Source organism: Mercenaria mercenaria, chromosome 19, assembly GCF_021730395.1.
Source record: "Mercenaria mercenaria strain notata chromosome 19, MADL_Memer_1, whole genome shotgun sequence".
NCBI classification, from domain to species: Eukaryota; Metazoa; Mollusca; class Bivalvia; order Venerida; family Veneridae; genus Mercenaria; species Mercenaria mercenaria.
Genome location: NC_069379.1, coordinates 18,109,415 through 18,131,942, shown reverse-complemented (window position 1 = coordinate 18,131,942; position 22,528 = coordinate 18,109,415). Strand labels below are relative to the sequence as shown.

Sequence of the window (22,528 nt, the reverse complement as noted above, 5' to 3'; positions counted from 1 at the left end):
TGTCTCGAAGATCTCTTTTTTAACTTTCTCGATTTCCTATCCATTATATCGAAAAATTCCATTTTTAGTGAATGCTCGTCCGTATCTATTGCTAGCTGAGCTGCGAATGTCTTCAAATAAAGTGAAACCGTGTATTTATCTATCAGTCACTTGTTTCAGAACTTTTATGTTTATGATCCAAGAGTCTCCTTTTTCAGATGCTTGAGAAATGCCTGACGGTTTTCAAACACGCAGTCGCAAAATTCACAGATATTTGAATGATACGCGCATGTATGCCATACTCTGAAGTGGTGTAATAGGTTTCTCCAACACAAGAAAAAGTAATCGCATTTCCTGCATTGAAATATAACGTTCTCGTTTTCGTTACTTCCCAAAGTGATGATAACGGTCTCGTTTTATAAACAACTGACCACGGCGTCTACACCAATCAGACGTACCCTGTCTCACAGATACTTCTTTTATACACCTTCAAGCTGCATTTAATGCCTCATTGCCTCCTCACTGCCTCCTCATTGCCTCCTCACTGCCTCCTCACTGCCTCCTCATTGCCTCCTCACTGCCTCCTCATACCTCCTCACTGCCTCCTCATACCTCCTCACTGCCTCCTCATTACCTCCTCACTGCCTCCTCATACCTCCTCATATCTCCTCATTGCCTCCTTATGTCTTACTTATAGTATAAATACAACCCTTTCAACACTTTAATTTCATGATATTTAGAATTTCACGATTCAATGATTTCATGTTATGCGTGCTACTGACCAATTTTAACTAGAACGTTATATTTCAATGCAGGAAATGCGATTATTTTTTCTTGTGTTGGAGAATTTACACATAGTTAAAATTGGTCAGAAGCACGCATAACATGAACTCATTGAATCGCGAAATTGTAAATATCATGAAATTAAAGTGTTGAAAGGGTTGTATTTATACTATAAGTAAGACATAAGGAGGCAATGAGGAGATATGAGGAGGTATGAGGAGGCAGTGAGGAGGTAATGAGGAGGCAGTGAGGAGGTATGAGGAGGCAGTGAGGAGGTATGAGGAGGCAGTGAGGAGGCATATACTATAAGTAAGACATAAGGAGGCAATGAGGAGATATGAGGAGGTATGAGGAGGCAGTGGGGAGGTATGAGGAGGCAGTGAGGAGGTAATGAGGAGGCAGTGAGGAGGTATGAGGAGGCAATGAGGAGGTATGAGGAGGCAGTGAGAAGGCAGTGAGGAGGCAATGAGGCATTAAATGCAGCTTGAAGGTGTATAAAAGAAGTATCTGTGAGACAGGGTACGTCTGATTGGTGTAGACGCTGTGGTCAGTTGTTATAAAACGAGACCGTTATCATCACTTTGGGAAGTAACGAAAACGAGAACGTTATATTCCAATGCAGGAAATGCGATTACTTTTTCTTGTGTTGGAGAAACCTATTACACCACTTCAGAGTATGGCATACATGCGCGTATCATTCAAATATCTGTGAATTTTGCGACTGCGTGTTTGAAAACCGTCAGGCATTTCTCAAGCATCTGATAAAGGAGACTCTTGGATCATAAACATAAAAGTTCTGAAACAAGTGACTGATAGATAAATACACGGTCTCACTGTATTTGAAGACATTCGCAGCTCAGCTAGCAAGAGATACGGACGAGCATTCACTAAAAATGGAATTTTCCGATATAATGGATAGAAAATCGAGAAAGTTAAAAAAGAGATCTTCGAGACAATATTCTTCTGAAAAGGCTGATATATTTGTCAACAAGCCTAAATGTAAACGCTTTAAACGGGACCTCTCTCAGCAAAATCCTCGTTCTGAGATGTATATTCGAATGGTTCTTCTGGCAGAACAGACAACAGCTATAGCGAAGAGCATGCTTGAGCGTCAATTGAAACCAGAGAGAACTCTCATCGACCTGGAATTTCAACGAATGGAGGAAGTGAAGGAAAAGAGCAAGCATCATATTTCAACACAAAAGACAGACTGCACTGGTCGTAAGAATAAGAAATCTTCTCGAAGAAAGGTTTCTCCTACCGAAGAAAATCAAAATTCAACAACGCCTAAACTCATCAGGGTTATCGGACCCGTATTACAGTGAGTGTTCATTATATTTCCCCTTCATTCGTACTTGAGAGTTTGAAAGGACTACTTCGTTATTTAAAAGTTGGACTGAGATGTTTGATTGCGACATTTGTTTCAAAACGTTTGCACGAAAGGACAATATGTTACGTCACAGAAAAGCTGCGCATTCTGACTCGGACTCTGATGATGGATCCATGTCAGGTATTTCTGACAAAGAAGACATTTTTGGGCCAGTTGGAAACGATTATGATCAGGATGATGATACCTCTATGAAAACTGAGGAGGAGTCTATGGAAACTGATCCTTGGGACGAAGTTGTGGAAGAGGCGTTTTCAAAATGCCAGTGGCAGTATGATTCTAAAGTCGCTGAACTTTTAAAAGAAGATTTAGAAATCAGCGAAAAAGATGCAAAAGAAACAGTTTTCCAGGACATGAAAAGTACATACAGAAAAGCCCTTATGAATGAACTATGTAAAGCGCCTTTGAACGTGAAATTGATCATGAAAAGGGCGCTATGTAAATGTGGTATAATAATAATAATAATAATAATAATAATAATAATAATTTGGCAAGAAGCTACTTTGGTTCAACGCCATGAAAAAAGATGCCCTTTATAAAGCTATAAAGGGCACCATAAATCAGCCTATTGAAACAGAAGGTTATGAGAGTGATGAGGCACTAAAGTACGCAATCCTTAAGAGGAGATTTCTGTTTGATAAAATTCTTCGCACTTTCAATAAACCTCAGTTGGATGAAGAAGACGACTTAGATTCGGAGGAAGATTCAGAAACAGGAGAAAAGCAGATTTAGAGAAGTGAAGCATGGAGCGATCAATTGTGTACAGGATATCATATTGTAACTGTAACTGTTTACACAAAAAGTGCACTTTCAATAATATTGACTAACATATAAAGTTAAATTAAATACAATGCACATTGAGATGATTACAAGTTACAGCCGAATAATAAGAAGGTGAAAATAATTGTTGGAAATACAATATTTATCAATCAGAGTTGTTCGTGACTTTTTGTTCTCAAAATTAAGTTTAAACACTAAAACCTTTGAAAGAGACTAGTTTTGGCATTTATGGAACCTCCGGAGTCCATTACACTGGTCTGCGACTGTTTCTGATATACTCGCAGAATACGGACAGCAACGGCTAGTAACCCAGGAGCCCTTGGTTCTAACACAAATTTAGCATCTCGTGACCTTTTGTGATGACACTGTTGAGACAAATATTTGACTTGTTACTTTATCAAATATTACCTAGTACATTATACAAAATTAACCTGCCATAGTGATCCAGATTTATTCTAAAACAAGCGACTGTTCCATAGCCTAGGAGTCCAAAATGTATTCTGTGACATTCCCCATAACAAACTTCTATTGTTTACTCTGTCATATTCTCGTTTGATTATTGGTAGATTACAAATACCTTGCCATATTTTTTCCAACCGAAATTTTAGCGCAACATACAAAATTTCGGTCGAGAAAATGACATACAACATATAACAAGGCATCTTTCTCGATATCATATTCAATTTTGGCGCAAAATGACTCTATCCGAATTGGGGTCATCCAATATCATTATCATTATTAGCACACCTAACGTTTGTTCACGGTCAGATGTTCACTTGTCTTTTGACAAAAGCTATTTCCTATTGATTTAAATCGCACAGAACGTTCCGTTAAGTCCACATTCTATCATATATCAGTTTTACACACAAAAATTTAGGTTTGGCAAAATGCGGAAGTAAAGAGGCTCGTTTTTGAAAATGTAAACAGGTTACATACTACCAAATTAGTTCCTACTTTATTTCATATAAAATGTAATATCAAGACCCTATTTTCAATACATTAGAGCATTTCAATGATAAGTTTAGCGTGGAAATGTGTCTTTTCAAAGGCAATAAACGAAAGATCCGCTTCTCCAGTGATTGGTGGAAACTTGCAAAAATTGGAATTGTTGAAAAAAGAATAACTCTTCATACATTGCTCTCCCCTAAAGGTTATCTTCTACATACAATAAACTCGTATATGCAAATACTACCATGAGCAAAAACATCGGCATGGGCAAAAATATCGCTATGAGCAAAAACATCGGTATGGGCAAAAATATCGGTATGAGCAAAAATATCGGTATGAGCAAAAATATCGGTGAGGCACCACCCATTTATACCTACTGATAAATTATTAGTTGAATCATCGATGTGTCTTCTTCAACCGATGGGTACCGAATGAGCTCTCTGTCATCCAGCTACCTATTTATACCCCAGCAGACGTGCTATTTTAGAACTTGTTTCCGATTGGTCCAAATTTAAACATAACGTTTTACAACGAGTACTTGCTCTATCAAATATCTGGTTCCCTTTAACTTTTGTATATGACATAATGTGCGAAGCTGGGACCCAGCCATCGACATAATGAACCCAAATCAGCCACAAATGACCCAAATCTTATTATTAACAGCAGTTCAACAAAAATTATAGCAATGATAGCATGGAAAGGGAATCAAGCACTAACTGTGCTTAATGTATTACGTTATCAATATATCATCCATACAAATTATTCTGACAAACGTATAGATCAGCCCAGCAATATCCGGAATATTTTTTCTAAGTATATACACGGTAAGCTTGGTACCTGGAATAGAGAAATAAGCAGAATAAGTTATTTTAAGGTAGGCAGGCAGGCAGACAGGCAGACAGGCTCATAAATATAAAATGTGGGCGCTGTGCCACTCGAATAAAAAGGTATATTCTACCATTAGAAGTTTTCAAATAATATAAATGTACCTTCATTAATTAGTAATATCTTCGTAATATGGTTTATGATTGTAATTGTTTAAATAGTGTGAAACGAACTATTGTTTTTTAAGCAATTATTTTGTAACCGATATGAAAAGTGCAAATATTAATCTCTGCTATCTGCTAAATATAAAAAAAAGCTTTCAAGATATTTTTTTCAAATTTAAATTAAAACCGTAAATAGAAACATTGAAAAGTTAGTCGAAATCAATAAATTCAAATCGTCAAATATTTTGAAGGTGAGGTCAAATCTGTGCATCAGATCACCTCTAAACAGAGTCTTTCTGTCTCCAAAGGTCGCTAGTTTTGTTTCCTGTCTTAACATTTACGGTGTTTTTTAACCTGTGGATAAAGAACTCTCGCCAAAAAAGACTCTCAAGGTTGGTTTTGATAGACTAGTTTGACTGTATCGCATATTGTCAATTTGTGCAAGGTAGGTATGCAAAGCTGACAACATTCTTAACTGCAGTTTTTATATCCAGCTTTGATATGAATGAAATATTCCAGGATATCCTTTGGAAGCATAAATTGCAGTCACGCACAATGCAACAACGGCTTGAATGTCTTTGTTCATGAGAGGAAAGTATAAGAACACAAACAGGAATTATTCTCGATGATGTTCTGCAATACATGCTTATTTTGATTTAATCTTTATGAAATAAAATAAAGAGACATTACCTGATCTGATTCCATAAATAACAGTTAAATTTTAGGTTCAAACTTGACGATTATATATTGTGACATGAGCTATACCAAATTGAATTCAGATATTTTCTAAGCATTTTCGGATAAATACCAAGATGTCCCTCTTTCGATCTAAACATGCTTCTATAATCAGTCTTTTTGTTCGATATAAATATCCTGAAGCCTCAATTTATAGAGATAGAGAATGCTAAAGCCTGTATATCCAAAACCTATTATTTATCTGATATTTTACCAACATTATAAGTTTGTTATATTTTTCAGATTTTTATGGGTACTCCATAGCCTCATCCCGTTCACCCGAGAGCAGACTGGTGACAGACTTAACGGTGACAATTTTGTGTGCTAAAAGAGCCTTTTCTCATAGGTTATGTATACTACCGAACTTAAGTTTGAAGGGAGAAGGGAAATTATGTGCTTTCTTTCCAATATGTCTGGGTAATCTTTTTGAAATTTGTATCATGATTCAAAAATATGGGTATAACGTTTACCAAGAGCTAATGTAAAATTTCTTGTATATAATTTGCAAAGATGACATTTGGGCTCCGCTGTAGTCTATGTTATATCAATCTATTTTATAGCACTAGAACATGGAAACCTTTTTCTTGCATCCGATAATTCGCCAGAATCATGTTTGCTGTATCCATATTATTTAACATATAGTCCGATCAATTCAATGCCAAAATACTTCAGAAACCAACTTTGTCACAGATTTTAATAATTAAAATGTTTTTATTTTCATGGGACCCATTAGATATCTTTCAAAATGGCCAATCCGGTGGTCATTTTTAAAAATGGCTGCCAAAACTCCATATTTAACATATCAGATTATAATGAAAGGTCATTATGTATACATTCGTACACAAAATACACCAAAATATAAATGTATATGTTAAAATAAATCTTAAATTTGAATCATCATTGCACAGAATGACAATTCAAATGCTGTTAATTTTTTCTGTTTCCATGCTTACGGCTCAAATGTAGCCTTTAAAACTCAGTTTAATATTATCATAGCGAAAAATTGTCATTTGTTTCAAATTTTAAAGATTTTTTGTATGCTTTACTATATGTAGTTTGTATCATATCACTCGTATTCCGTCCAGGACAGCATATAAAATTTGTTGTTAATACTCCAGCAGAGTTTTGCCGGTGGGGCGGGTCAAGAATTGCCCCCGTATGCCTGTCAATCTGTCAGTCATGCGGAGTGGTATACTGCGGTAACTTTAAAAGTACAACAGATTTTGTCATGAAACGTGGTACATGGATAGACTGCAATGTGGGGAATGCAAACGTCATTTAAATTTATTCCAAACAAATATTGCTGCTATGGCAAAAAAAAAAAAACAGTCCATTAATATGAAATAAATGTGTCATCCAGCAATTTCTTTGAAACTAAGAGTTATTGTTTCTTGGAAAATTGTAAATAGACAGAGTGAGAAGTTGAGAACATGCTTGTTATTCTATTTTCTCAGTTTATACATCTGTTCATCTGTCTGTGTGTTGTCTATCATACACAAATAGCGGATTCTTCTTTAACTTCAAAGATACAAATTTCAAAGACTATAAGATTGTACTAGGTTGTTTACAAAATATGCAGGTCCGTAACTTAGTTTTTATATAAACTATGGTTCCTTTGACACCAATTACGACAACTGCCCCTTTCGGTTTGGGACTTTGAAATGCAAGAGTACATTATAGCGACGGGCAGGTAGGATCAAATAAAACATCGTTCATAACTATGCACCCACTATCGCTATTTTTGCATAATACTTTGATCAGACAGTTATTGTTAATGTTATAATAACTGTGTAACAAAAAAAAGAGTAACTTAAAGGTGGATAATCAGATTTTGGCTAAGTAATGGATTTGTTTTAAACTTTAACATCTGATCATTTACACTCATTTATGTTCAGTTAGCGCTTAATACAAGTTAGGTTTTCACTGTAGATATTTTTAATAATTGGTTTTCCTATTGCAGTTGCCCAACCAAGATCGAGTTATTTTATCATAAGTATAAATGTGATAAACATACTTTACCTAAGAAAATGTATAACTAACCGATATATTGTATTATATTCGTAAAATAATTGCATTAACAATTAAATATATAGATTGAATTCATTAGAAAGAAAGTTTGAACAATTATTATTACCTCCCTTTGCCTATCTTGGTTGCGCAACCAAGATAGAATGGGAAAAAAATGAAATTTAGAAGCTACATGCATTTTAAAACCCACCTTTTGATTCAGATTGTTAAATATTTGGTATATCTATTCAATGCGAATGTAAAACTCGGAATTATATGGAAATAAAAAGAAATACCAAGCATTTTAAATATTTTCATATTAAGGGGGAGTAATTACAAATTTTTATGAAAATCAATAAAGTATACATTTCTAACAGGGATCTAACTCTAAGTAATGGGTATTTTTGTTTCTTAAATAAATCTCTAACAGAATATACAAAAAGTAAAAAATGTCACTAAATTTTGCTTAAATGTGATTGACCATCTTTAAAGGCTAAAAATACTAGATTTGCTTTCATGGTCAACCTATATTCTGTGTTATATATCACTTTGGCATGAGAATGATGCTCGATGCAAGAACTACAAGAAAGTTTCAGAGTTATCGAAGATACCTCTGGCCAGCCTCATTTATCTTGACTTGGAATCTTAGGAAAGGAACAGAATACTGGACCCAACATGTGCCCGACCTAACTGGCAACCTTTGTAGTAGGTTCAAGATGTGTGGCAGACGATACAGGAATGCATGCTATAGACCTACTTGGTAGAGCATTGGAAGGCTCAATAATAGGAGACATTTGATGGACGTTAGGCTCAAGTTTAGAAAAACCTGAGAATTATAATGTGAAATCAAAGAAACTGGTCAAAGTTTCCCAATGACAGACAGTATGCTATATTTATCATTTGACTTTTGGCATAACACATTTCACATAAATATTCAACCGATGTATGAACATGTAGCTTGGGAAATAATGCCAAGTACCAGACACGTAGGCAATCGATAGCCATTATTTAACTAGATGTAGCTAGCGTCTCACCAGCCGGTCTGTCTTAAGTAACAAAAGCTTGCCCGCCCTTTCAGAGGCGTATGTTCTCCCTGATGCTTTGATAAAAGACATTGTGTCTGAAATCATTCATCCTCTACCTTTGATTCATATGGGGAAGTTGGCAGTTACTTGCGGAGAACAGGTTACTACTGGTACAGAATCCAGGAAAACTGGCAAGGATCACTGTCCGCCGTTACATAACTGAAATACTGTTGAGAAACGGCGTTAAACCCAAAACAAACAAACAAACTTCAGTAACAAGTTCCGCCTGTGACATGGCACGAACCTTCGACCTCCAGATTGCAGGGCAGGTGCCTTATCCATTAGGCCACCGTAGATTGAATATCATTAAAGGAACCGTTTTTATTTGTTCATAGGAAGGTGTAGAAAATGCATTTAAAAGCTTGATTCACTGGTAATCACGAATTGTAGTTTTCTTTGACAGGACAGTTTCATTCTTACATTTAACTGTTTAACTGGTAGTGACATTGCCTTGCAAATGGCAAATAAACCATGTTCATGGTCGAAAACTGTAGTTTCAGTACTCACATTTATAATGCCCTTATCTATCATATCTTTTATTTCAGCAAAAATGTCCAGAAATACATAGATATTAGAGCACTTTTCTTGGTAACACTGATGGATTCTGGCTGTACATAATATGCTAATGCCAAAAAAGTATAAAACTATTGTCATGTACTAAGTAGCAGTCAGATGCCCTATTGCACTAACATACTAGTAATTATATATTTTTTCTAATTATCATCAAATCTTTTTGGTTAAATAGATCTAACTGAACGCAGCTGCACAAAATTCTGAGTCGTGAAAACTAATGACAAAGTAAAACACATGCCAGACGCTATTTAACATATTTTACGATTGTTGTATATAGGACTAGTATCCTTTTAAACATTCTTGATATGTCAGTTACCATTGTTTACTTAATTCTAGCCCATATAAAATCGTTCTGATTTTTCTTCTGCTTAATAGCCAATTGTATCGGAGGGAGACAACTTTTTTCACTTTTGTTGGAAGTGCAGTATCTTTTATAAAAAAATATGTTTGAAATTTACTCAAACAGGTGAATTTAACTTATTATAGTGATGAATGTAAGTGTTTATCAGTACTACAGATACCATTAGTTATTTCTTAAAAAATATACATGGTGGCCATTTTGGATTTTTCGGCCATATTGGACTTTTGGAGTGGGTTTCATGCTCTTTTTTTGCCCTTAAGTAGTTAGGAATCAATTTTTGTGCTTTTCCTATTTTCTGAAGTACTTTTACACGATTTTACTGGAGTAATAGAATAAAGAAGGGCTGAAATCATAACTTCCTAAATTGTTCCTTACAACCGAGGTTTGTTATAATCGTGCTCTATATTATCTGTGTCTAACACATATTTTAAAATAATACTATAATTTATGCAATGCTGTTTGTAAATGATAATAATATCGCAAACTAATAACTTTTCTATACATTTTTAACCCATGTGAAGAAATCATGTTTTCTTATCTCTGTACCGAATTAAAGATTTCTTTTTATAGTGAAATAACTACTTAGAAGAGCGAAAAGATGGAAGAATGCAGGTAAGAAAACATTCGATATAATCTCATTATATTCGGGTCAATAATTAAGTTATTTGTTTAAATAGAATCAACGAATCAGTTTGGAAGATTCAAGTGTAAAAAAGAAGCTTTTAACAGTTTTAGTTGCAGATGGTTAGATGTTTTCAGTATGAGCATGGTAACTTGAGACAAAGTTTGAAACCTTTACTATGCCTTTTAAGTTCCGAAGTGTATATATATATCGTAAAATTATAAAATGACTTCACACGCTCGCTTAGTTTTTCTTAAATTTTAATATAAAAGTCACAAACTAGTTTCGCCGTGAATGGCTCATCATGCCTAAATATATAACAAAAAGAGAAAGGGAATTAATTCAATAGTTTTGACGTTGACGTCAAGGAAACAAGGGACGTAATTTCGACGTCAAACAGGGGAGTTAATGACGTTTTAATGTTATTTATCAATCCCTATCATGTGAAATGTTCCGCATGTTTAATTTCGGTTTAAAACAGTCAATAAAGTATTTTTCTTTTGTTAATCTAGCTGATAAACTGTTAGTTTTCATTTTATAAAATGGGAATATAGTAAATTTTGGCTCTGTTGTACAGCAAAAGTCTATATGGCTACTGGCAGGTAATTGTCTTACCGACGGGTCTCTAATTTGTTGAGAATGAATTGTTCTTCTAGTTCTTAATTTGTCTCCGGTTTGACCTATGTAATATTATTGGCAGCCATTACACGTCATAACATAAATTACATTTTTCACATCACATGACATGTTTTCATTCACGTAAAATATTTTTCCATTAAAGTTAAATGAATTAGATTCTTCTATTTGTTTACATAGGTTACAGTTAGGTCTATTGCACTTATAAACTCTGTTGTTTCTTTGTATATTGAATTCAGAAAATTTTGCTCTTATTATGCCCTTATCTATCATATCTTTTATTTCAGCAAAAATATCGAAAACTAGATATAAGAGCACTTTTCTTGGTAGAACTTATGGATTCTGACTGTATATAATATGCTAATGCCATAAAAGTATAAAACTACTGTCATGTACGAAGTAGCAGCTAGATGCCGTATTGCACTAACATAATTATTTTTTTTTTCTAATTGTAATCAATTCTCTTTGTTTAAGTAGATCTAAATAAAATCAGTACAAAATTCTGGGTCGTGAAAACTAATGACAAAGTAAAACACATAAAAATTTATTCACAAATACACGATAATCAACATGTTTTACGATTGTTGTGTTCTACATAGGACTATTGTCATTTTAAGCATTCTTGATTTGTCAGGTACCATTGTTTACTTAATTCTATCCCACATAAAAGCGTTCCGAGTTTTCTTTTGCTTAATTGCCAATTGTATCAAATCACTTTTGTTGTGGAGTATCTTATATTGAAAAAGACTGTTTAAAAGTTACTCAAACAGGTGATTTTAACTTATCATAGCGATGTATGTAGGTGTTTTTATTTGTATTATAGATACCATTAGGTAATTCTTAAAAGTATATACATGTATGGCGGCCATTTTGGAATTTTTCGGTCATATTGGATTTGTTTGGGTGGGTTTCATGCTCTTTTTTGGCCTGAAGTAGTTATGAACCAATTCTTATGATTTTCCCATTTTCCGAAGTACTTGTACTCGATTTTACTAGAGTAATAGAATAGAGAATGGCTGATATCGGGACTTTCTAAATTGTTCCTTACAACTGAGGTTCGTAATAATCGTGCTCGTTTTTGGTGAAGTAAACTGCAGATAGTATATCTTCCGTCTCTAACACTATAATATATGCAATGTTGTTTGTAAATGATAATAATATCGCAAACAAATAATTTTTCGATAAAGTTTTAACCCTTGTGAAGAAATGATGTTTTCTTATCTCTATTTGCACCAAATTAACGATTTCTATTTATAGTGAAAAGAACTAGTTAGAAGAGCGAAAAGATGGAAGAATGTAGGTGAGAAAACATTCGATATAATTTCAAAATATTCAGGTCAATACTTAAGTTATTTGTTTAAATAGAATCAACGAATCAGTTGGGAAGATTCAAGTGTTTAAAAAGCTTTTAACAGTTTTAGTGTTGCAGATGGTAATAAGTTTTCGATGTGAGCATGGTAACTTGAGACAAAGTTTGAAACATTTACTATGCTTTCTTTAAGTTCCGGAGTATATATATATATTGTTTTCGCACAAAAAATCATTTACAAGCTGACGTCCTAAATTATAAAGCAGGTACCCTTTCTAATTTTAGCCCGGCTTCTGATCTTTGTATTGAGAGTAAAGGTTTTCAGAACTGGATGAAATGTATCTGTGCACACAATGAAACAAGGAAAGCGCTCTGTGAGGTCGTAGAAGTCAAATGGAAAGGTTACTTGTCAAAAATGACAGAGGAAGAGAAAGATCAAATAGGAACGTTTTTAGAGTGTTTAAAATACGGAAAGATAGATAATCTGAAGACGAGACAGAATGAAGCAGTTCTAGAATGTGGCCATGCTCTATGCGGTTCGCTACTTCAAAAGTTGTTACAACTTTCTAAAAACGAACAAAGACCAAGCGATGATGAAACCTGTGGTATACCTTCTTCCGATTCTTGTTACCAACTATACTGGGATATTGCAAAGTTGTATTGTGCTGAAGACGAAGGTGTAACAAAAGCTGGCCTGAAAGGACTAGATATATTTTTCTTGTCAAGAATGATGAACAGTTGCAAGCTGTTCGCCTTCGAAGGTTCCGAAGAAATATATAACGTTGTTAGTAGGGTTTTCGTTTTATTGTGTTTTTTTGTAACTGTTGTTGTTTTCTTCGAGGAAACGATATACAATGGGTACTTTGTCAAGGGTAAACCACGCATAATAAATCTTGCTTAGATTAATTGTTATTCAAATTAATATTATATTTTCATTTGGAAATCTATGTAGGATCTACTGGAAATTATAATCAATTTGTCTAATGTAGGCGGTAATTGTTTACATTGAAGAATGAATACATCTCGCACGCATATTGAAAATTGTATGAAATCAAAATAATACGAAGTAGGTGTAACCGAAAAAAAAAACTGTTTTTGCAGGTGATGAAGAAGTCATGAGACGTATATCTATTCGGTTATAAAATATTATTGATTGCAAGATATTGACAATTTATATGATAATGTGATTTCTTTAACTGGATCTGTAGATATGTGAGGACAGAGATGAATTGTTTCATTCAAGTGACAACAACATTGCAGATGAGAAAAGAAGCATAATGTTGGAACATGTGTCAAATTTGCTTTCAAACTTTTGTGGGTCTAGACTTAAAATGTGTGAAGATGCTATTGGTGACATTCAGCAGGTACGATTTTGAACATGTATCATCCATATTTTATATAAATAAGTATACAGAATGAAGGTAATAAAACATTCAGATAGTGCTTAGCCTACTAAACATATATATATTGTAATTTACAAAGGCCATATAGAAATAAATTATATGATATAGATTTAAGTACCATTAAGCACTTCAAAATATTCACAAATTAGCAAGGTGTATAATTATGCAATCGCTATTAACTCTTTAATTTCGCGAATAAAATGTGCATCATTTAGCGGTATCACCGTTCTTTCATATATAAAAGATATACTCAGAAAATGAAAACACAGTTTATAAGGTGCTTTGAATTGAAACGCACATCTTTAAAACAATTAGTTTCGAATAAACTCAGTCTTTAGTTTTTGATATTTGATTACAGATTGAAGAGAAAGATTGGCTTTCAGAGTATCAGTATGAATACAAACAAATAGCAAGACAAACTCTTGAGCACAAAGTGGATGCCATCAAATTAGACATGACTTTTCGTCCAGACGAGACCTTGCAGGAGCTACTGAATTCATCAGAGAATCTATTACAGAAGGTCAAAGTAAGTAATAAGTAAATAGTGAAACAAGTCATGAATTAATTATAAAGGCAACGTGGTTACACCGTAACTTGGTTCCGTGTTGTTATCAGGTTCATTTGGAAAATTGACAGTATTTTTAATAATTTTGTTGAGTGTCGAAACCAATTTATTGACAACTTTACAAATGTTTCTCTCAAATTTATAATAAAATAAACTACATACTTAAAGCTTTTATTGAATCACTATTTTAATGAACAAAACCTCTGTGACAGTACAACTCGAACGAATTTTCGCTTGGTATGAAAACATCTGTTACAGAGACTGTTTCACCAGGCTTAAGGCTGCGAAAATCTGTATTCTTATACGAATATATGATAAATTCAACATTTTCAATAGCAAATCAGTGAATACCTAGTATGAAAATGAAGCACATGAGCCTTTTTTTCAGGGAAATGATTTCATTGAAGAAAACAAAAGGCCAGAAGAAAGTGTTGCTCAACTTGAAAAAGAAAGTTGTCAAGCGAGGCTTCTAGTACGTATTTGTTGAAGTTAATAACTTATTTGCATAAATTTATGCATTTCCAATATACTACAACGACTGTAACAATCATTATCACATGTTCTTCTTCTTTGTTTAGTGATAAGCGGAATAACAAAACCAGAAAGAAAGAAAAACCTTGGAAATTAAAAGGCAAATAAAACGTGTTTATTTTCCTACTAAATTCTACTAAAACTGTAATTTTATTGACATATAATTCCGAATAATCTTGAAAAGGGTTTCAGGAAAGGCCCCACTCAGCCGTATTTGCATATAAATCTGTAGTGTAAGAACTATCAACGTGTACACCTCTATATTTGTGCACCATGACAGTTCTCTATACTTTTAATATGTTGTTACATACATCTTGTATAACACTTTCACCAAAAATCAATTCTTTGGGAGTTTTTTCCCCTATTTTCAGAAAAGACCTTCACTAATAATGTTTTATCGTAAATGTTGCAGGAAGAGATTTTACTATTATGCGGTATAAAATATGTTAATGATGTATACGAGTTAAAACGAATCAAAATTTTGACGAAACTTAAGTTGATCTTGGTGTATATATATCTGTGCTCCAGGATTTGACAAGGTGTCATGCCCCCTTAGTTAGTACGTCATAAAGAAAACGGCTACTTATATACATGAATTGATTATTTATATAAATGTATGTCAAAGTTAAATAAATGATCAATTTTTATCAGATTCTATCTTTTGTTGATAGCTCATGGCACATTGTTACTTCTTTAACTTTTGCTGTGACATCAATCCTGTACAATCAACATCAAGCGAAATACAAGTTACCTGCCTAGGAAGTTTTCAAGATATTTTTATTCAAATGGACGGAACATCCATTCTTTTTGACCCGCTCGAAACCGAACTGCTAGAAACAGACAACTATTTTCCTCGAAAGTTTTATCACCATGGAAACATCAAATTTAGAAATGAATTGCACAATGTCCGGTTGGATTCCGTGGATTCCAAAGCTTTGAGGTTGGATGCCGTAGTTTTGAGTACTTGCCTATACTCTTTTACTGAGACCACGGTGAAGAAAATCACACAAAAATCACCAAGCGTCAAATGGTTAACACCAACCGAAAGGAAAGACTGGTTGATTAGCATTGGCGTAAAGGAAAACAGTATTAGAGAATTTGCTGTTTGGGAGGACAGAGAGATACATCTTCATGGTACTCCAATGAAGTTTACCTGTACTAAAGCAAACATAAACAGTACATCACTACATCGAAAAAAGGTTTGTAAATGTATTTTTGAATTAAGTATCAAACCTTTTATCTTCCAAAAATCTCTATATGATTTGTCCTTAATGGTAAAACCTAGCATCTAAAGATTATCACAAATACTTTAGATTAGATATCTTATCTGCATCTAAGATATAACTTATAGTCCAACTATCAAGACGATTCAGTACTTCTATAGATGTAAGTGGAACGCGTACTATTCAATAAAGATCAACTAAAAATATGTTTATCGTATTAAACATTGTTCAAACTACATGTACGCACGTTTGAATTACAGAATTATCGCTTCACAATTACTTTCAGATCTTTTTCCACCACCACGTACAGTACTTGTCATTATTTGAATTGCATGTGGCATTATCATACTTATAACGTTACAAATGCATTTTGACTACAGTGTAACAGCTGCGGCTGGGTCATAAAGGGGCCGACGAGAACATTCTATTCTTCTGGAATAACAAACTACCATGAGAAAGACTTTAAAGCGGTTGCAAAGCGGTACAGACATATTGACTTGGCATTATTACCGATTAATACTAAATGGTACGTGAATGTGGTGAGCTGTGAACTAAAGATGTCTAGCTAGAAAAAGTTTGCTCAATTCATGATGGTTTACTTATTTTTGAGATATATATGTTTTAATTACTACAAACACAGAACAGAATGACGAAATGTATATATTAGTATCTTTTGCAATTATTTTGTCCAAAGTAAGAAACTCTGGCGAATCAAGTTTTAATGCTGCTGCAAAAACATATCAGACCTAATGCGAAATTATGAAGCTTCAACACTACTCTGTTTTTGTATATGACAGCTATCTTTACTTAGGCAGTCTAATACACATACCAGGTACTGAACCAAGTTTGAAATATTTAATTGTCAGTTTTCAATAAGTCAGAGTTACTGACGTGTTTAATTTCACTTATCTTAGCAAAAAAATTACTAAAATGATATGTATCATGATAAACATTTGCACGCTCACTTTTTTATCCTTTTTGACTGTAATCTTGTTAAGTAATACTTCTTTTAGGAATATGTCATGCGAGGGTGGATTCAAAGTCACGTTAAATGAAGTTATAAAAATGCATGTAGATATTGGATCTCAAAAATCACTTGGCATTGGCAAAGCCCGGGATGACCAGGTGTGTATGACAAGATTAAGGAAACAGTTTGTTTGTTAAAATATATTTATGCAAAACGTATGAATCAAGAAAAAAGTCATCACCTTAAGATATATCTATGACTGACTCATAATGTGATTCTGAAATCATAAAGGACGTAAGGTCAGAAGCTCTGTGATCGTGTCAACATATACATTTCAGATGAGGTTTAAATTAGTTTAAATTGTTTAAATTAAACTAAAGTTAAGAGACATGGGCAAATAAAGTATTCATCGCCATATTTCATGTATGCGAATATGACAGAAGGTTAAATATGTATGAACAATTGTGTTCCGCTTGATGATATTCAATTTTTGATAAATACACAAAGTAAACTATTTTACTTTTCAGAAACATCTACCATATGTACTTTTTTACTATATTGTTCAGATATGCAATGACCTTATATTTTAGATATTTGATTTATAAACAAATACGTCCATGTAGATGTTAGTTAACAAAGACCCGTTGAATATATATTTGTGGTAATGTTTAAACAACTGACTTCATATCGGTCGTGTTAACCGTGTGGACATACTTACAAAGCAAACGACAAATTCGAAAGCACTTAATAATGTAATTTTGATGGTCAGCTCTGTATTGCCCCCATTTAATCGTTCTTTCTGACGATATGCATAATTTGTCTAATCTTGCGTCCACGACTACATAAGTGATTGATATAGAACTTTTTTTAATATAACACTGTCGTCTTATTTTAGGTCCAGGAAAGTTTGGATCTGGAACAGGAAATGAAGAAATTGCAATTAGACCCTTCCACATTATTATATTTAGAACCTGGGAAAAAGTACGAAAATAAATAGGCGATTCAGAGGATGACAAAACTGTGGCTTATAACTTCAAACAGTCCTACACACTGTATCTGAGTAGACAAATCAAATTAGAAGCAAGTACGGAAAGGAACATAAGTAGTATATTATTATGAGGGTTTTGGCGTTTTGACTTCATTCTGACCCTAATCCTTGGCCCAAACTGACCTATGCTGACCCAGTACCCTTGGTACTGTGAAAACCTTCGATTTGACCAATTCAAAAAACCTCCGGTTTGATGGACGTAAGTCCCTGGGAGCTGGAAGCTCACTCAAAGTTAAAAAAAAAAAACTACAGGTTTTGAACCCAGTGAAAAAAAAATATTTACTGACCATTTTATTACATGATTATAAAAAAATCTCTATATATACCGTCTTATATTAAAGACACAACTGACTTTATTGAAAAGATTAAAAGTTTCAAATTCAAGAGTAAGGCTACTTATTAAGTGACACTAGATGTTTCTTCTCTATACACAAACATACCGTACAGCGACGGAATCGACGCATGTAAATATTTTTTGGACGAGCGTTGCCATGGAAGATTGAAAAGTGACGATGTCGCAAAACTCATTAAACTTGTTCTGCAAAATAACTATTTCAAATTTGATGAAGATTTTTATCTCCAAAAAATGGGCACTGCGATGGGCAGCTCAATGGCACCAACATACGCATCGTTATTTATGGGAAAATTTGAACAAGACTTTCTTAGAAATCGAGATCTACAACCGACACTTTGGCTGCGTTTCCTGGATGATATTTTTATGGTGTGGGATCATTCCTTGGAAGAACTACAACTTTTCATCAGAGAGTTAAACAGTTTTCATCCTGACATAAAGTTTACGCATACTATTTCACAAGAGTCGCTCTCATTTTTAGATGTAAATATATCCAAGGGAGAGAATTTATGTGTCGAAACTAACATATACGGTATGTGAAAGAAACTAATAACCACCAGTACTTGGACTATACATCATGTCATCCCAAACAATGTAAGAACGGTATTCCGTATAGTCAAGCAAAACGTTATAGACGTATAATATCAGATGATGACAAGTTCAAACATTCATTATCACAGCTTCGTGAATTCTTCGTTGACAGAGGTTACCCACATGATGTGTTAGACCGTGCCTTCCAAAAAGTAGTCAATATATCTCAGCAAGACAGCAAGAAGCTTTACAGACTCAAGTTGGGGACAAAAATAGTGTAATTCCTTTTACTATTGTGTATGATCAAGCGCTTCCACGTATTGGTAACACTATTAATAAATACTGGAATATTTTGAACCTATCAAAAAGCTTTACAACTAAATCCGTTTATGAGAATTGTAAACCTGTTGTTGCCTATAAACGTCCTTAAAATTTACAAGATTATTTGATAAGTTCAGAGTTCAATAAGCAAAGTGATAAACTTTATCTCTCACAGAGATGTAATGGTAGTCGATGTTCTCATTGTACTAATATCGAAACAGGTTCAGAATTTACCAGTCAAATGACTGGTCAAGCATACAATTTACATCATAACGTAAACTGTAAAACTAAATGTGTAATTTATTTGATTACTTGCAAAAAATGTGACAAACAGTATGTGGGACAAACTAAGCAACCTGTATCAAAACGCATGAACAGTCACCGATTTGATATTAATAGTTTTACTGACCCTACTTCTTCCTCAGTGGTTGCATCACATTTCAATTTACGAGATCATTGCTTAAAGGACTTTTCTTTTATGCCTATTGATGTTGTAAGAAATGACATTGATCGTCTCTGCAAAGAAACAGTGTGGATACATAAACTGAAAACGCTCTATCCAGATGGTTTAAATTCTAAAGTTTTATTTGATATTAATTGACCAATTAACTACTTGTATTGATCTATATATATATATATAGATATGTAATGCCGAGTATATTGTTGTTTTTTCCTATTTCTGTTTTTTATATAAATAAGTATAGGAAATTATGTATAAACACTATCCGACAATTTATTCGGTATGTTTGTTAAATTCGTTTAAAGAAACGTTATTTTGAATTCATTTAACATTTTAAATAATGTAGATCTAAACTTTGTATACATTTTACCGCCTTTTTACGCGACGTTGTTTAACGACGTCACGTCCGTTGTTTTTAATTTGTTATTCTTCCCTGATGAAGGCTTAACGCCGAAACGTTGGAAGTTAATAATTATCTATGAACAAACGCTACACGTGTTGTTGTTGATTTTTCCTATTTATTTAAAATATTCAGAAATAGAAACATGTCAATAAAAGAAACTTACCTACCTGTGGTATGTCCCCAGGGTTTGCATTTTATTAAAAACCCGGAAGAAACTTTAAACTCCACGCTGAAAAACAATTTACAATAGTTTATGACGCACGGTGTACTAATATAAACATATCGGATTTACAACGCTAGCTTTATGAATAAAGTATAGTAAATATTATTCCCACGTACATTGTATGACATTGAGTCATTATTAAATTATGCGCACTACTTTTAAAAGTCAACCAATGAAAATAATGCCGAAAAATTTCGTAAAACTTCGGCAGTTTCCGTTAAAATATTAAAGATAAATATATCTTTGCGACAGTAGATCACTACCAGCAGTCAAATAAAACAAAAGGGACAAAATTACATTCGACTTTTTTAATGCATTGTTTAGATAACCTGCTTTTATGGCCCTGACTTTATAAGTTTATCTGTGCGTTATATTGAAGGAAATGTTTTAACCATTTATTCATCTCATAAAATATTCTCTATTAAAAGATTTTTTTCTAGCCATTTAATCATGTATTTTCCCCATTAAGACAGCTATCTAATATGTTTTTACGAATAAAATTAATTGAACTTTAAAATAGTTTTCATCGAACGCTTGGTGTGTGTGAATATGGTGAAAAGGAATACCATATGTCAGACTTAAATCTGATACATGTATGATTGAATAATTTCTACATTTTCAATCTTTTCTGTACGTTGTCAATAATTTGACTTTATTCTGGAGTTCGCGTGGGTGGGTGAGTTCAAAACCTTACTTTTTGCGTAAAAATCTCTATAACTCTTTCTATATTAGAAAACCATCCAGCTGGTGGCTCGAGCCAGATTCGTAACCATGCTTGAACCAATTCTCGATGCGGTCCTCGGTGTCATAAAAGCTGTAAAAGTCGTCATATGGTGTCGTTGTTACTCGTAAACTGGCAGCAACAACATTGACTTCTGTTTGGTAAATCTCCCTATCCTATTATTGAAAGTGTTTCCTTCGTAATTGAAAACACAACGTGTTACAAGAATGTTATACTACTTTCGACATTTATCTGTATTGTCAGTGGTTTTAAGATTCTCGAAATATACAGCGCAATGTTTCATAAAAAAAATAAAACACTTGAAAGACAGATACTAGTTACATTTATTCGGTTTCTCTGTAGTAAGCTGGCGTTAAATGATGATGGACTATCTTAAAATTAGTGAGTTGTCCGCGTCCAGCACCTCGTCACCCACTCCCTCTCTTTTCTCAACCCACCAAAAACTATATTTAGCATCGTATGTCTATACATCTTTTCATCCGAGTTTGTATCATGCATATTTTAAAAGCTAAGCTAATGTCCCAAAATATCATATTATTATTCAGCATTGGAAGTTGTTGACCTAGGATTCTGTTTTGGATTTCATTCAGGTAGACCAATGTCATGGATTTTGACTTGATTAAAATTTGCATCAAAGGCTTAATTGTTTGTGTCTCACATATCTCACAAAGTATTTGACTTAGAGTCAAGAAATATAAAAGGATCATTATATAGCATGTGACAATTAAGGATATGTTTTGGACTTCACTAAATTTGACCAGAGTTTTGTTCCGTGACAGTCAAACACATGCATGAAGGGCTTAAAATGATGCATCAAAAGTTTCTCAAAAAGTATTTTAGGGTTATGAATCATTATATTTGATTGTTATTCAACATATGTAGTTGTGTACCACATGTTTTGTTCGTGAATTTATCAACAAGACCAAATTCTTGGCGGTTGATTGAGTACCTGTTATGCGTAAAGGGCTTAAACATTTTGTCTTATAGATTAACGAAATTATTTGACCAAGTCCTGAAACCATACTGGAACTATTATTTGCTACCAGACATTTTGTTTGGCATTTTAATTTTATTGAAAAAATTCTTTAACTTTTTACTTCTGTACGTGTAATATGACATGACTGATACAAGTTTTTGCGTAAATTCCAAAAAGTATGTTATTTTTTTCCCGAGAAAATTTCTGATATAATATAATATACAGAATGCTCATTCTCATCAAAACATTTTTTCAGCTGAAACTTTTTAAAAAAAATTACTACATACAACGTAAGTGGCTAACATCACACACAACAGAACGAAAACATAACACTCACTAGTGTTCATGCCTTTTTCTGAGTTATTTAGATAAATTTTCATTTTAAAGTAGAGGCATTTTTACAAAAGAGAGAGAGAGAGAGAGAGAGAGAGAGAGAGAGAGGGAGAGAGAGAGAGAGAAAAACATGCATGTGTTTTCATTTGCTTATTTCTGAGTTTATTGTTTAATGTGTTTTCCTTCAAATATATTTACATTAAAGTTAATCATACATTATCACTTGAACAGGGTATATTTTATTGCATACATCTAG

General features: G+C 33.5%; 1 protein-coding gene across 2 annotated transcripts in view; it reads left to right on the top strand.

Moving 5' to 3' along the window:
* Nucleotides 1–22,528, top strand: part of LOC128551233 (uncharacterized) — a 26,053-nt gene extending 3,525 nt beyond the window's left edge. Inside the window, exons 2-12 of one of the 2 annotated variants that reach the window (XM_053531935.1) lie at nt 5,845–5,947; nt 10,198–10,239; nt 12,143–12,185; nt 12,480–12,978; nt 13,403–13,558; nt 13,956–14,123; nt 14,551–14,634; nt 15,365–15,892; nt 16,297–16,442; nt 16,930–17,041; nt 17,779–22,528. In XM_053531935.1, the coding sequence (XP_053387910.1) occupies nt 12,172–12,185; nt 12,480–12,978; nt 13,403–13,558; nt 13,956–14,123; nt 14,551–14,634; nt 15,365–15,892; nt 16,297–16,442; nt 16,930–17,041; nt 17,779–17,880 (1,809 nt within the window). In that variant the 5' untranslated portion in view covers nt 5,845–5,947; nt 10,198–10,239; nt 12,143–12,171 and the 3' untranslated portion in view covers nt 17,881–22,528. Of the gene's footprint in view, nt 1–5,844; nt 5,948–9,287; nt 10,240–12,142; nt 12,186–12,479; nt 12,979–13,402; nt 13,559–13,955; nt 14,124–14,550; nt 14,635–15,364; nt 15,893–16,296; nt 16,443–16,929; nt 17,042–17,778 lie in introns of those variants that run through there. The other variant, XM_053531936.1, reaches the window with a different exon arrangement.